The 15009-nt window shown below is 39.6% G+C and overlaps 1 protein-coding gene and 1 pseudogene across 1 annotated transcript in view; both read left to right on the plus strand.

Annotated features, from left to right (window-relative positions):
* Window positions 1–15009, plus strand: part of PSEN1 (presenilin 1) — a 60571-nt gene that overhangs the window by 6864 nt on the left and 38698 nt on the right. The window contains exons 2-3 of the mRNA XM_045822242.1: window positions 2977–3059; window positions 3153–3292. Coding sequence (XP_045678198.1) covers window positions 3206–3292 — 87 coding nt within the window. The 5' untranslated portion in view covers window positions 2977–3059; window positions 3153–3205. The remainder of the gene's footprint in view (window positions 1–2976; window positions 3060–3152; window positions 3293–15009) is intronic.
* Window positions 11696–11811, plus strand: LOC123809079 (annotated as a pseudogene).

Here is a 15009-nt window from a genome sequence, read left to right on the forward strand (position 1 = left end):
TTTTTTGTTCTCGGGGCACTGCTAAGAATGTTATAGAGTCCAGTAGTGTCTTTTGCCATGCTGCCTAAACAGTGGGGTCATTGGCCTTCTCCACGGAGTCATCAGTTGTTTTCAGCTGTTACTGGACCAGAGTCAAATCTGGCACGGCCTGCTCCTTTCTTCGTCCAGACAATGTGTGTTTGTTCACCAGGCCTGACCGAAGACCCAGTTTAACCCTGTTGCCTGGCTCCTCTTCCTACTAGGCTCCATATAAAGAGGAGCTCTTCCAGGGAAGGTTGCCCTGTAGCATTTTGATTTTCAAAGCATCCGTGGAAGCCTGAGCTTTCTCTGGCTGAACTGGAAAAGACCTGGACTGGGCATAGAAGACCTGGTTCTGGAACTGGTGTTACTTGCTCCATAATTGTACACTGGCAAATTCTTTTACCTTTCCTGAGCCTTAGTTTTTCACATGTAAATGCAGTGGATGTGCCTTTGAACTAGTATTGGGATATGCTAAAGTGACTCCTGTATTGTTTATGCTTGCAAGATTTGTCTGAGAAAGCTCTAGTGTGATGATCAGTTTGTGTGGTTTGTTCTGATAGCTGAACAGCTCCTATAACATAAGGCTAATATGGAAACTACTTAATATTAAAATGACCATATTCTTATTATAGTTTATCTTACTGTTTTTCTTTCAGTAAATACTAGGACTGTATTTTAGGAATACTTTGGCACTTCAGTTTTTTATTTATAGTTACACCAGTTACTGAAACATAAGATCTCATTTACTGCTACTTTTTCTTAAAGATCTCATTTACTTCTAAGTGCTAGTTTTATCGTTAATACTCACTGTGTATTAATGCTCATGGTTGTAAACTCCTAAAGGGGTGGGGGAAGAGTTTTATGTAGAGGCAACCTAGTGTAACTCGTGAGCCTTGCTCACTGGATATGACCTTGGGCAAGTAAGTATACTTCTGTGTGCCATGTTATTTTCATCTGTGGAATGGGTAGAGTGAACATAATTAATTAAATCTTCTCAGTCACTGTCTCTGAGTTTTGATGTAAGTAGCTAGCCAATGAACTACATGTAATGAATGGATAATCACTTTTCCTCTCATTTTTATCTGTAAATGTAATGCACTTTATTTATTTTTGCCTGCATTGCTCTTTCTTGTCCTTTGCTTCTTTCATTTGGTTAACACCATCTTATTTACTTGTTTTGTTTGCGAAGGATCATATCAGAATATTAATGACAGGTTTCTAAGGGTTTTTCTGTGATAGAGCCATACTTTAAATGATCTGGTATAGTCTTCAGAGAAGTCAGTGGAGGTCATCAGAATGCATTCTGTGGCATTTCTGGGTTAGCTGAGGTGGCGGGTGCGGTGCTAAATGTTTTGTGGAAAGAAGAGAATGATGTATGCTGTTTGCTGATCATTCATGCTACCTTAATGTTAAAATTTTAATTAGTCAACTTTTAAAAATCTAGAAGCGTAGATCAGAACATTTACTATGAATACTTAGAAAATATAACTGTTCTATTGGAATCTACCTCTCTTTGGGGTAAACTAGCATACATGCTGCCAAGTCTTAATTTTACCCACTTTAAAAGACAGGGCCATCAGTATGAGTAGCCCTAAATATAGGCTTACTCCCATAAAAATCCATTTAAAATTTTAATTGAAGTATTTAGAAATGTGCACACAGATCATGGGTGTATACAGCTCAGTGCATTCACACAGACTGAAACCTTGTGTAACTGGTACTGAGATCAAGAATCAAAACATTACCAATCTACTCCAAAGCTTCCCATGTACCCCTTTCTGGTGAATAGCCCTCATAAAAGTAACTATTGTCTCTTTCTGTTTTACTTTATTTTTAAAAAATTTACAATTAATTATGTCTTATTTAGTTAATATTAATTTGCAATCCCCTGACCCCATGCCAGCTAACTGTGGTCCAAAATCGGAGGGGAGGAGAAAGGTAGGCATGGTGTAGATGAAAGCATGTAAGATGTAAGTGAGAGCATACCTTTGTAAAATTTTGTTATGATTTGAGTGAGCCAAATACAGGTCACCAAGGGTTAATTTGAACTTGATAGCTATACTAGAGGAAAAAGTTACTTTAATGTGCTTTTTATGAAAAGTTGTAATAAAAAAGTAGAGAATTTAGAGGGTAGAAGATCCTGAAAAGGGAAAATGAAACAGGATGTTGACAAAATGCTTTCATGTAAATAAGTACATGGTAGTGTTTTAGATACTGTGTATGAATTAGAATACTGCTTAGGTGTGCAAAAAAATTGTTTCCCTTTTGTATTTCTGAAGACTATGAAAAGGAAAGTTGAAGTCATAAAGAGTTGGCTGACGGAGATTAAGGTAGACAGGCAAGTGGGAATGTGGCCCCCAGGAAGGCGAACTCTGGCAGGCGGAGTGATATATGATATGTAAAAAGGGCTATGCTTGGATGCAAAGAGGGACCTGCAGCTGGGAGTCAGGAACCTTCGATTTTTGTCCTGGTCTGACCAGTTGGGTGATTCTTAGCCACGTCACTGAACTTGGGTTTCCTTCTGTTTTTTAACAATATGTATGTTACCCGTTCACCCTGCCTTCAGGAATTGTGGTAAGGATAAAATGAGATGATAAAAAGACTTGCAGAATTAAAAGCACTAAGCAGATATTTGAATGGAGATATTAAAAGTTAAGTTGGATGGTCAGCATAGAAAAAGAGATGTTGATGAGAACATTCTTTAAGATTATTCAGTTCCCTTTGCTCCGAATCTGAAATCGTTAAGTATCTTTGTGATTGAAAATATTTGGTTTCTCAAATAGGTCTACTCATTACCGAAGAGGTGTCTTGAATTGATAAAAGTTTGTCAGTTGAAGGTCATGACAAAGTAATAAATTCGTGTTTTACAGATTGGCCTTACAAGTATTTGATTGGTGTGCATGAATTTACTAGGGTTTGATCAACTCTGAGTGACATTGTAAAATCCTATTTCAGACCTAATCCGGGAAGGAGTCTGCAAGTGACAGCTGGCGAGGTCCTTAGAAAGCTTGGCCTGGAGGAGAACACATGAAAGAAAGGTTTGTTTCTGCTGAATGCAATTTATGAAAGTGTTTAAAAATAAAAGTACAATGGAATGCATAAAGGATTGTTTTTTTTTTCCTTCTTTTCAGGACCCCAAGAGACTTTGTTTTCTGTGAAAAGGTGTTTCTGTACAGTTGCTCCAATGACAGAGTTACCTGCACCCTTGTCCTACTTCCAGAATGCACAGATGTCCGAGGACAACCACTTAAGCAGTACTGTACGTAGCCAGGTACGGTGTCAGCCTTTGTAACTGCCTTTGCCAGACTGTGGATTCAGTGATCACGCTCCCTCACCTCCAAAAGAGGCTGAGGAGGCAAAGTACTTTCTCAACTTTACCAGTTCACATATTTTCTGAACTTCACCTGAGGGCAAGCATTGTACCATTTGGTGCTGGGGACACAAGGCTAAGAGACATGGGTGGTGTTCAGTTCATCTCTGGCGCAGATGTCACCTGCTCCATTGAAGCCTCTCCAACTTCCTCAGCTGTTCATTATTTTACCAATCTTGCTCTTACTCTTCTATAGGCTGAGTACATTTCCTTTACTCTTATTTTTTCAGCATCTAGCATAATTCCTGACAGTGCCCAGTAAACATTCATTGACAGAATGCACAATAATAAATGCAAGGCTAAGTGTAGAAGTCCTAAGCGAGTTCAAAGAAGAGAATCAAGAATGGGTTGTAATCAGCGGCATGGGACACAGAGACTCACTGGCTACACACGGAGACATCAAATCTTCCTGCGACTGCTAGCTGATCATTCCAGGTTGAATTTGGTTTCCACAGAGAGTCTGTGAGATGGTTGGGCAGTTGGTAGAATTTTTAGAGGTAGAGCCAGAATGGGGGAAAACACAGGGTCAGCTATAAGCTCTGCAGGGTGCATGAGGGCTGGAGCACCAGACTTCCTCTACCCTTTCAACCAGGGGGCAGATCCCTCCGTGGAAGATACCAGGAAATAGGTTCTGGATCAGTAAGAAGAATTTTCTCATAGTTACTTTAAGAGGGAAGGGACCCCCGCACACACACGCACTAAAAAATGGAATTTTCTTCTAGAGGGTGGGTCCCTTGTAATACAGGCTTCCCCTGCTAAGTGAGTGTTCTGGGAACCCATCTGTGTCAGTGTACCAGCTGACATTGTTGTGAGAGGCTGTGTTCAGCTTCAGTGAATTTATTTTGAAGACTCAGTACATTTGTCCATTTCATGATGAGTGATTTACAAGCACACCTGCCCACACCTGCCCACACCGTGCTGAGTGTTCAGCAGTTTTTGACCAAAACTAGTATGAACCCAGTGCCCCACCCTCCCTATTCACCTGCTCTCACCCCAAGCAACTTTTATTTGTTTCCCTGGATGAAAAAAAGTCCTCAAAGGGAAACATTTTGCTGATGTGGAAGAGGTGAAACAAAAAAATGGTAGAAGCTCTAAAAGGCATCAAAATCGATGAGTTAAAAAACTATTGTCTCGATAGGTATATTGATTGCATCAGTTGGGAAGTACTTTGAAGGTGACTGCAGTTTAAACATGTAAGAATAAATACACAATTTTTAATAAATACTGTTTTTTTTAGGGGGGTCCCTCCTACAGTATGTCTGAAAGAGCATTGACTGCTTTGTGGGCTGGCGGGTGCTTGTCACTTAAAGCAGTCACAAAGGCTGGAAGACTACCAGCCAAATCTACAGAGGGTCGGTCCATTGAATGAGCAGTGAACTAGAGCACTTCTCCACACTCTGAAGATTTGGAATTCCAGCTGAGGCTCAAATGGGAGGATGGCTTTACAAAGTAGACTTTGGAGGATGCGTAGGATTAGAATAGAGCGAGCTGGGGGAGGTCATTGCTGAGAGATGAAATAACACTAGTAGAGGAGGAATTTTCTTCGAATATAAATTGACCACATCCAGAGATCACGCCAGCAGAGGCAGATCACACTGTATTGCTAGAACATGTTTAATCAAGTGAAATCAAGATGAATTGAATATCACAGGAAGCCCTGACAGGGAACACAAACTACACGTGCAGTGTGTACCTGGACAGCTGTGTGGGGGCAAGGAGAGGGACTTCGCACCTTGCCCTAGGTACTGGGTTCCTAAAGAGGTGCGACGGACCGACTGACTGTGTGGCGGCACCTTTGTTCCTCTGATGTGCGCCAGCAACTTCATTTGCTCTTTTTTGCTGTTCCCCAGGAAAAGCTTTTTGAGAAGCTAAGATGGGGCTGGATCGTGACATTCTGTGGATACAGGATGTGAATGTTTGGATGCTGCAGACTGTACTCATTTGTAAACTTCAGATGAGGGAGAGGGAGAGTGGGAACAGCAGAAGTCAAGTCTCTTGGCACCTTTGCCTTACCCAGAGGAGCTCCTGTTTTATCTGTTTTACATATTCCTTGGACAAAAGTTTCCATAACTTAAAAGTTTTGGAAAAAACTCAGTTATATGTCACTCATTTGACACAAACCCTCCAAGGGCATCTCATCTCAGAATAAGATCTGGTCCTGAGGTCTTAACCCTCCCCCCACCCCCAACCCCTCCCTCTCTCTTACCCTCTTACCACCCTCTCTCTCACTCACTGCCTCCTCAGCTCTGCCTCTGAGCCCTGGGTTATTCTCCCACTCTTCTCAGATGGCTCCCCTTACTTTCTTCAGGTCACCTCATGAGTCACCTTATCAGTGAGGCCTTCCCCTGCTCGACTCCCCCTCCCTGTCACCTGGCACTCTACCCTTATGCTGCTTTTGGGGATGTGGCTCTGAGCAGTATTTCCAGCATACTGTTAACTTGAGGATTTTGTTTTCCTAACCCCCACCCCAAGGTGCTTGAGGTGGGGTACGTGATCTTTGCTTAGGCCTGTCTCCGCAGCTTCGAGAGCAGTGCATGGCACTCAGTGAGCTCTCCATACTAATGTAGTAGTATTTATATCCCTCAAGTTCGCGTTTTGTGGGCTTTTATGGTATTATTTTTCTGCCTTTCTTTACACGTTAGTGGCATAAACAAAATATCCCCTTGAAATAAAGGGTGCGCTAGAGGAGGTGCAGTGGACACAGGGTTGTTACTGATAACTCCATGTGTTCACGGTTTAGTTTTAGCGAGTCTTCAGCTAATGTTTTCAGTGGTGCCTTCCAGGTCTGTTAGGTCACCACAGGCTGGATTATAAGGCCTGATTTATTTGTTTCGTTTCGACTCTGCTGTCAATAATGTGAGGTCAGATAAGTTTTCGATTTGGTTATCTCCTTAAAAATGCCTTCTGTAACTTACAAAGACCTTCTGTATACATTCACATACTTTCCAGTTATCATGGGGTAGGTATTATTCCCATTTACAGTTTACAGTTTAAATTCTTCTCCAAGATCATAGAAAATTAAATGACAGACCTGGAACTTCAAACTGTTTTATAACTTAAGACATGTTCTAGTGTTTTTTTGGTTTTATGGTTTTTGTGCTTCAGATTGTCTTTACCTCCGAAAAATGTAATACTGAAAGGGTACATTGTATGAAAAAAATCCTGAGGAAGAAAAATACAAGTCTATTCATTTTTGCACTGATGTAATTTTTTTAAAGCCAAAGAAAGAGGAAAGGAATCTTAGTTTTTTAGCTATAAAGAAGCCATTGTATAAGTATATGCTTTGGTTGTTTATGGGAAAATGGGGGTAGACTCAAATTTAAATTGGACATAGATGACTGTTTTTATGGATTAACTGAATGAAGCTCTTTTATTTCTCCTTTTGGATAGTGGATTTGCTAAATATAAAAAGATTATCTGGCCTTTTTTCTATACTTTGTGATCTATCATGGTCCTTTGGTTTACTTTTACTATGCCTATTACAATAATTTGTAAGATTCTATTTTTCTGATGCAAAATTTTTATGGGTAGAGCTCTTTTTCTAGACTTGTCATAATTCTTTTCCAGAAGTCAGTTTCCATTTCATTTCTATTGACATTACAGGAATATAGTACAACTACAGGAAATTGAAAATATAAACTTCAGAATAGTGAGAATGTATGTTTTGATTTGGTATAGACTCACATCATTTATGTGGATTAGCTGAGAACTTTTTGTTTTCTTAAGATGCAAAAAGGTGAATTTTATTTAAGTCTAAAATTCATTTACATTGTATATTAGAGCAGTGATTTTCAAACCTTAGTGTGTGTTGGACTCCCCTGGAAGAATTGTTAATACCAATTCTCTGGCCCCAAACCCAGCGTTCCTGATACTGTAGATATGGGATGGGGCCAGAGAATTTGCATTTCTGACCAATTCCCAGATCTTGCCAATGCTTGTGATGCAGGGACCATAGATTAAGAGCCACTATATTGAGTAAAGAAATAAAAGGAGTGACATCAGAGAAAAACTATGAGATATAGAAACTGAATACTCAATATTTTTATTCATATTAGTTTATTCTGACCTGAACTTTCTAGTCCTTAAGGAAATTAATTGTCAATACCTATTTGATTAAGAATGGAGAAAATCATTTATTTGTTAACTAAAAAGAAGCCTTCAAGTAATCCAAATAATGATCAATAATGATTCTCTATATGAAGAAATTGTTGAAGAACATATATAAATCCATTATCTTCAGTTGCTAAATCAACAACATTAAAATGGCCTTGCCCTGGCCAGTGTGGCTCATTTGGTTGGATCATCATCTAGTAAGCCAAAAGGTCTCAGTTTGATTCCCAGTTAGGGCACGTGCCTAGGTTGCAGATTTGGTCCCCGGTTGGGGGGTGGGGGATGCAAGAGGCAATCGATTGATGTCTCTCTCTCACAACAATGTTTCTCTCTCTCTTCCTCCATTCCTCTGTCTCTGAAATCAATAAGCATTTCCTTGGTGAGGATTAAAAAAAGATATGTCTGGTCTTTATAAATGAAGTCATCTGTAGTATATCTTCTAAATTCAAAACTTTAAATGCAAAGAACTTGATTAAGTTGTTAGTAAATCATAGATTGACAGAACTAACTCATTTTCTAGATGATGGTGGGTCATTTTCTTCAAGTATGAGAAATCCTGTACAGTTAAACAGAGAGCAAGCCTATAATCTGTTTAAAGTGGTGTTTAAGTACTTGGGACCTTGAGGGGGGAAAAAAATGAAAGGAGTGATCTAAATTTAAACTAAATTGGGTTCACGGGTCCAGTCAGCCTTTAACAGTGTTATTGTACTGTTTATAGTAGTGAACTTGTTTTCCTGGTTATGTCAGTGAGGTAAGAAGAAAAATAACTTAAAATCATGGTGACTTCCAGAGGAAAATGCCTGCTTTGTATGAGAGTAAAGTCAGAAATCTTTGGCACCCATCCTACTAGTTCGTTGAGGGGGGAAAAAAACCCCTTCTAGGTTCAAGCCTAATACAACAGTGCCATAAATGTGAAATATTATCTCTAGCCAGTTAATGTTCACCGTTCAGGGCAGTGACAGTCTTCCTTGACGGTGGGGCAATGGTGAAAGCTCCAGCGTCGGGGAATCGGGAAGCGTGGGCAGGTGCTGGGTGGGGTTTGGTGTGCTGTTGGAAACATATTGCCTGTGATTAATAGTTTCAAGTTTTCCACATAACTTGCCAGTTCTTCAATTAAGCTACTCTTCTAGTTTTGTATACAGTGCATGCTTAGGAGCCTCGCATTTCTAATACCCTTTAAGTGTTACAGGATTGCAACTTTTTCTCATAAATTTATAAAAAAGTACTCATTTTAAGCCTTGGCTGGTATGGCTCAGTGGATTGAGCCTGGGCTGGGATCCAGAAGTTTGCTGGCTTAATTCCCAGTCAGGGCGCATGCCTGGGTGGTGGGCCAGGCCCCCAGTGGGGGCCACATGAGATGCAACCACACATTGATGTCTCTCTCCCTCTCTTCCTCCCTCCCTTCCCCTCTCTCTAAAAATAAATAAAATCTTTTTTTTAAAGGACTCATTTTAAGTAAGTAAATACTATGAGGATTGTTAATGTATCAACATAATGGACTACATGATAACTTTTAGACATGATGTCCTATTATATGGGAATGTATACGTGAAGTAATAGATGCACCATTTGTGAGCATTCATTGTAACTATGTACGTTATAACTGCTGAAAAACATTGCAATTTGGGATGTTGAAAGAATAAGTTGTTTCCTTATAAAATCACTTAAATTCATATTCAACAATATAAAATTATAAACTTAAGTGTGGCAAAAACTGCCGTGTACAAAGTCGTAAAACCAATGGGCAAAGGCTTATAATGTATAATGACAGGTGTATCTTAATATACAGAGAAGTCAAAAGGAGCATGAGTAACCCGGTAACAACATTACCAAAGGATACAAGTAATATAGATGGCAGAAGAAGAAGAAATAAAAATGGTAATGAATATATGAAAAGACTAGTTGATCAACCTTACTAATAATCAGATAAAGAAATGAAAACTTTTAATTTTCCTCCCATCAGTGAGGAAGGATTGACATCCATGGCTTATTAGATGTGGGGAAAATAAGACATCTCATGTGCTTTTCATGGGAGTTGAATTCGTATTTGGAGTCAATTGAGTCTGCAAATACACATGCCTCTTGGAGATAATTTGGAAATTAAATCTAAAAATGCACATATCTTTGACCTAGCATTTATTTTGTTTTATTTATTTATTTTTAGAGAGGGGAAGGGAGGGAGAAAGAGAAATATCAATGTGTGGCTGCCTCTCATGTGGCCCCCACTGGGGACCTGGCCCACAACCCAGGCATGTGCCCTGGCTGGGAATCAAACCAGTGACCCTTTGGTTTGCAGCCCACACTTAATCCACTGAGCAACACCAGCCAGGACTGACCTAGCATTTTTACTTGTAGAATTTTGTCATATAGAAACATTAGCATAAGAGTGCCAAGAAGTATAGGCAAGAATATTTATTGAAGGGTTATTTGTAATAGTGAGACTTTAGAGATAACCTCCATTTTATGTTACTTATAGTTTATCCAGTCAGTAATTTAAGGCAGGGATCCCCAACCAATGGTCCCGGAGAGGTAGCTGTTCTTGGCCTGTTAGGAATGGGCCACAAGCAAAGCTGGCTTGAGCTCTGCCTCTTATCTCCCCTGCCCCCATCCACAGCGGGCGAGCTAGCCAGCGAAGCTCACCTGAACTCATCAGTCCCCCACCCTATTCCACGGTGGGGTGAGTAAAGCTCATCACCTCCTGAGTTCCTTACCACCCTCCACCCCGCCGTCTTCCATGAAACCCCTCAGTGGTGCTAAAAAGGTTGAGGACTGCTGATTTAAGGTAATGGCTAATAGTAGGATCTAATGACCAGACTGTCTGAATTAGAATCTCTGCTCTAGGACTTCTTAGCTCTCTGATCTTTGGCAAATTATTCTGCCTCTCTAAGCTTCAGTTTCTTTATCTGTTAGAAGAAGTTTACAATATTAATAAATTCAGAATCTTTAGGATTAAATGAGATAACTCATCTCAAGAGCATAAGCATGGTGCTTAGCACATACATGGTCAATAAATCTCAGTATAATTATCATTAGTATTATACTGCTATTATAATATTTAAGTTTGAGGTACATGTATATTAATTACTGGCATCTGATATATTTAGTAACAAAAGGAAACTGCAGAACAAGGCTTTGAAAAATCTAAAGGTTCATCAAATTGCTCACTATATTCATATTGGGCAGAGAACATTTTCTTTGTTATAAATAAAAGTTTATAACTTAAAAAATTTCAGAAACTTTATGATGTTTCTTTTGTTTACAGAAATAAAACTTTGAAAAGGCAGGCAGAAAACAGGTTAAAAAACAAACAGGCAGGTACTACACTGTATGAAAAATAACCTCTACAATTTTTGCTACTTGAGAAATACTCTCCCTGCTTGAGGGTCCACACACCTTGGGTGGTTGGACCTGCACTTACATCGTGTTCTGAAGTAAATGGAAGGGAGAAAATTAAAACGAAGCCTCTGACTTAGTGGTGCCGGAGCTCTGCGGAACCCGGCTTCATAGGAACTCACTTTTCACATACCACTTCCTGTAGGACCCCGCCCTCTGTGAACTTACAACATTTATATAGTGAGTAATCCTTCCCTCTGCCACTGAAATGAAATCGTTTATAATGGCTACACAACTTTTTTCTGAACCTTAGAAGTAGCCTTTAATGGTACAACTGTGGAGGCACCAAAAAGATCAGTGGTCGGGCCAGGAGAGGGGGAGGGGAGGCGTAAGTAGGCAGAGAACAGAGGATCTTCAGGACAGGGAAACTATTCTGTATGGTACTATGATAAATACATGTTATCCTGCATTTTTCAAAACCTGCAGAAGGTACAACACCAATAGTGAACCCATGGGGCTTCATCATACACTTCTGACAGTATTTTTTTAACTTTTCCCATAATAAAAAGTATTTTAAAATAGCCTTAAAGATAATGCTAAGTTATCATTCTGTCAATCCCTTTTATCAATTTTATTTTTTGTGGATTTAAAAAAATTTGAGCCCTGGCTGGCGTAGCTCAGTGGATTGAGCGCGGGCTGCAAACCAAAGTGTCGCAGGTTCGATTCCCAGCCAGGGTACATGCCTGGGTTGCAGGCCGTAACCCCCAGCAACCTCACATTGATGTTTCTCTCTCTCTCTCTCTCTATCTCCCTCCCTTCCCTCTCTAAAAATAAATAAATAAAATCTTAAAAAAAAATTTGATCACTTCTCGGCCTTTTGGCTAAGACCAAGTGTAGTATCTGTTCTTATTAGTTTAAAAAATATTTTGGTGATGTATCTAAGAAATTGTTGCCTAACTTAGGTTCTCAAAATTTTTTTCCTACATTTTCTTCTTAAAACTTTATAGTTTAAGATTTTGCATTTAGGTCTGTTTAGTGAGTATAATTTTTTGCATATGGTATGAGATGTGGATCGAAGTTCATTTTTCTTCATTTGGATATCCAGTTGTTTCATCGCCATTGTTGAAAAGGCTGTACTTTCTCCAATGCATTGCCTTTGCACCTTTGGCAAATTCAGTTGTTCATGTGTGTGCCAGTCTGTTCCTGGGCTCTCTGTTGTGTTCTATTGGTTTATTCCTCTGTCTTTGCATTAATACTATATTTCGTCATTACTATAACTGTATAACAAGCCTTGAAATCAAGTCATGTTAGTCTTGCAACTTTCAAAGTTGTTTTGGATATCTTAGTACTTTGTATTTCCATATGAATTTTACAAACATTTCTACAAAAAATGTCTGCTAATTTTTAAAAAAGATTTTATTTTTTGAGAGAGAGGAAAGGAGAGAGATAAAAGAAAGAGAGAAACATCATTGTGTGGTTGTCCCCTGCACTCCTCTCCACTGGGGACCTGGCCCACAACCCAGGCATGTGCCTTGACTGGGAATCGAACTGGCAACCCTTTGGTTTATGGGCCGGCACTCAATCATTGAGCCACACCAGCCAGGGCAAAAGTCTGCTAGTTTGGATTGAGGTTACATTGAATCTGTAGGTCATTTGGGGGGTGGATGAGGTGGAGTGGTAAAATTGAAGCCTTAATAACACTGAGTCTTTCAATCCATGATCATATATTTCCACATTTATTTGGGTCTTCTTTAAAAAAATTTTTTAAATTGTGGTAAATAATATATAACATTTAAAATTTACCATCTTAACCATGTTTAAGTGTGCAGTTCGATAGTTTTAACTATATTCACATTGTGGTGCAACAGATCTTGAGAACTTTTTCAACTTGCAAAACTGACACTGTGTACCCACTGCACAGCTTCCCATTTTCCCTTCCTCCATGGACCCTTACAACCAGTTAGACTTTCTGTGGTTTTTTACAACATGTTATTTGGGCTGGACTACTTTAGATACTTTATATAAGTAGAATCACACAGTATTTGTCTTTTTGGTGACTTGAGTATTGCACTTAGTATACTACCTTAAGATTCCTTAGTGTTGTAGTACGTAACAAGATTTCCTTCTCTTTTAAGGCTGAATAATATTCCATTGTTCATGTATACCACATTTGCTTTATCCGTTTGTTGATGGACATTTGAGTTGCTTCTTCCCCCGGCTCTTGTGAATAATAACGCTGCAGTGATCACAGGAATGCAGATTCCTTCAAGACACTGATTTCAGTTCTTTTAGATACATACCAGAAGTGGGGGTGCAGGATCATATGATAATTCTTTTTTTAGTGTTTTGAGGAATGCCATGCTATTTTTTTTTTATAGCAGCCACACCATGTTGTAGTCGTAACAACAGTATGCGAGGGTTCCAATTTTTCTGTGTCCTTGCTAATGCATATTGTTTTTTCAGTGTTTGATAGTAGCCATCGTTACGGGCAGAAGATGGTATCTCATTGTAGTTTGAGTTGTGTTTCTGTAATGATTAGTAATGTTGAGCTCTTTTCATGTACTTTTTGGCCATTTGTATGTATTCTTTAGAGAAATGTCTACATTAAGTCGTTTGCTCATTTTTAAGATTTTATTTATTTTTTAGTGAGAAGGGGAAGGGAGGAGAAAAAGAGGGAGAGAAACATCAATGTGCAAGAGATACATCGGTCGGTTGCCACTCTCATTCCACCAACTGAGGGCCTGGTCCCAGCCAGGGAATGTGCCCTGACTGGGAATCGACTGGGCCACATCAGCCAGGGCCCTTTGCTCATTTTAAAATTAGGATTTGTTTTTTTAAAAAATATATATATATTAGATTTTTATTTATTCATTTTTAGAGAGGGAAGGGAGGGAGAAAGAGAGAGAGAGAAACATCAATGTGTGGTTGCTGGGTGCCGTGGCCTGCAACCAAGGCATGTGCCCTGACTGGGAATTGAACCTGTGATGCTTTGGTTCGCAGCCTGTGCTCAATCCACTGAGCTATGCCAGCCAGGAAAATTAGGTTGGTTTTTTGTTGTTGAATTGTAGAAGTTCTTTCTGTATTCTGGATATTAACCCCTTATTAGGTACATGATATGCAAATATTTTTTCTCCCATTCCATGGTTGACTTTTCACTCTGTTGATTGTTTCTTTGATGCACAGAGGTTTCAAAGTTTGATGGTGTCTCATATGTCTGTTTTTACTTTTGTTCTTTAATTTTCCTAGCAGTATTTTGTAGTTTTCAATGTATGGGTTTATTTGGGATTCCCCAAGATTATGCTTATGTTCAATGATTAGCTAGAAGAATTCACAAAACTCAGGAAAGCTGTTATACTCACTGTTCCAGTTGATTACAGTGGAAGCATACAAATTAAAATTAGCAACAGAAAAAGGCACACAGATCAGGGGCCAGGCACAAGCTTCTAGTTGTCCTCTCCCAGTGGAGTCATGGGAACAGTGCTTAATTCTCCCAGGAACAATGTGTGACAACATGCACAGAGTACTGCCAACCAGGGAAGTGCACTTGAGCCTTGGAGTCCAGGGGTTTTACTGGGGGTTGGTCATGTAGACATGGCTGACCGCAGCTCTGTGCCCCTCCCAAAGTCAAGCAGATACAGTGTAGTCCAAGACCCCCACCACAGACCACATTGTTAACAATGGGGCCCAAGGCCTTGTGGAAACAGAAACACTTTTAACAGACAGGATATTCCAAGGGCTTAGAGGTTACCTCCCAGGAACAAGGCCAGATCTTGTCATGTGCGGGGTTTGGACCCTCTTGACCTACTGACTTAATCCTTTGTTATACAGTGAGCTTTTCGCACCTTCTCATCCTTCAGGTCTCAGCTCAAGTGTCACTTCCTCGGAAAGATATCCCATGTATTCTTTATTACATCACCCTGCTCTAGTACTGTCCCACTTCGTAATTATCTTGTTTACTATCTGCCTCCCTCTGCTTGAAATCAGTTCATGGGAGCGAAAACCTCATCTGTCTTGTTGACTGCTGTACTGTTGGCACCTAGTGCACAGCTGGCATTCACTGATTCTTAATAACTATAGAATTATATCTAGAAACAAAAAAAGTACCATCAGCCAAATAGAAAAATGGCAAAGGAATGAATACTGAGTTCACAGAAAATATGCTCCTTTTGCCTAAT

Source organism: Phyllostomus hastatus, unplaced genomic scaffold (genome assembly GCF_019186645.2).
Source record: "Phyllostomus hastatus isolate PE091 unplaced genomic scaffold, TTU_PhHast_1.1 phas_scaffold_501, whole genome shotgun sequence".
Classification (NCBI taxonomy): domain Eukaryota; kingdom Metazoa; phylum Chordata; class Mammalia; order Chiroptera; family Phyllostomidae; genus Phyllostomus; species Phyllostomus hastatus.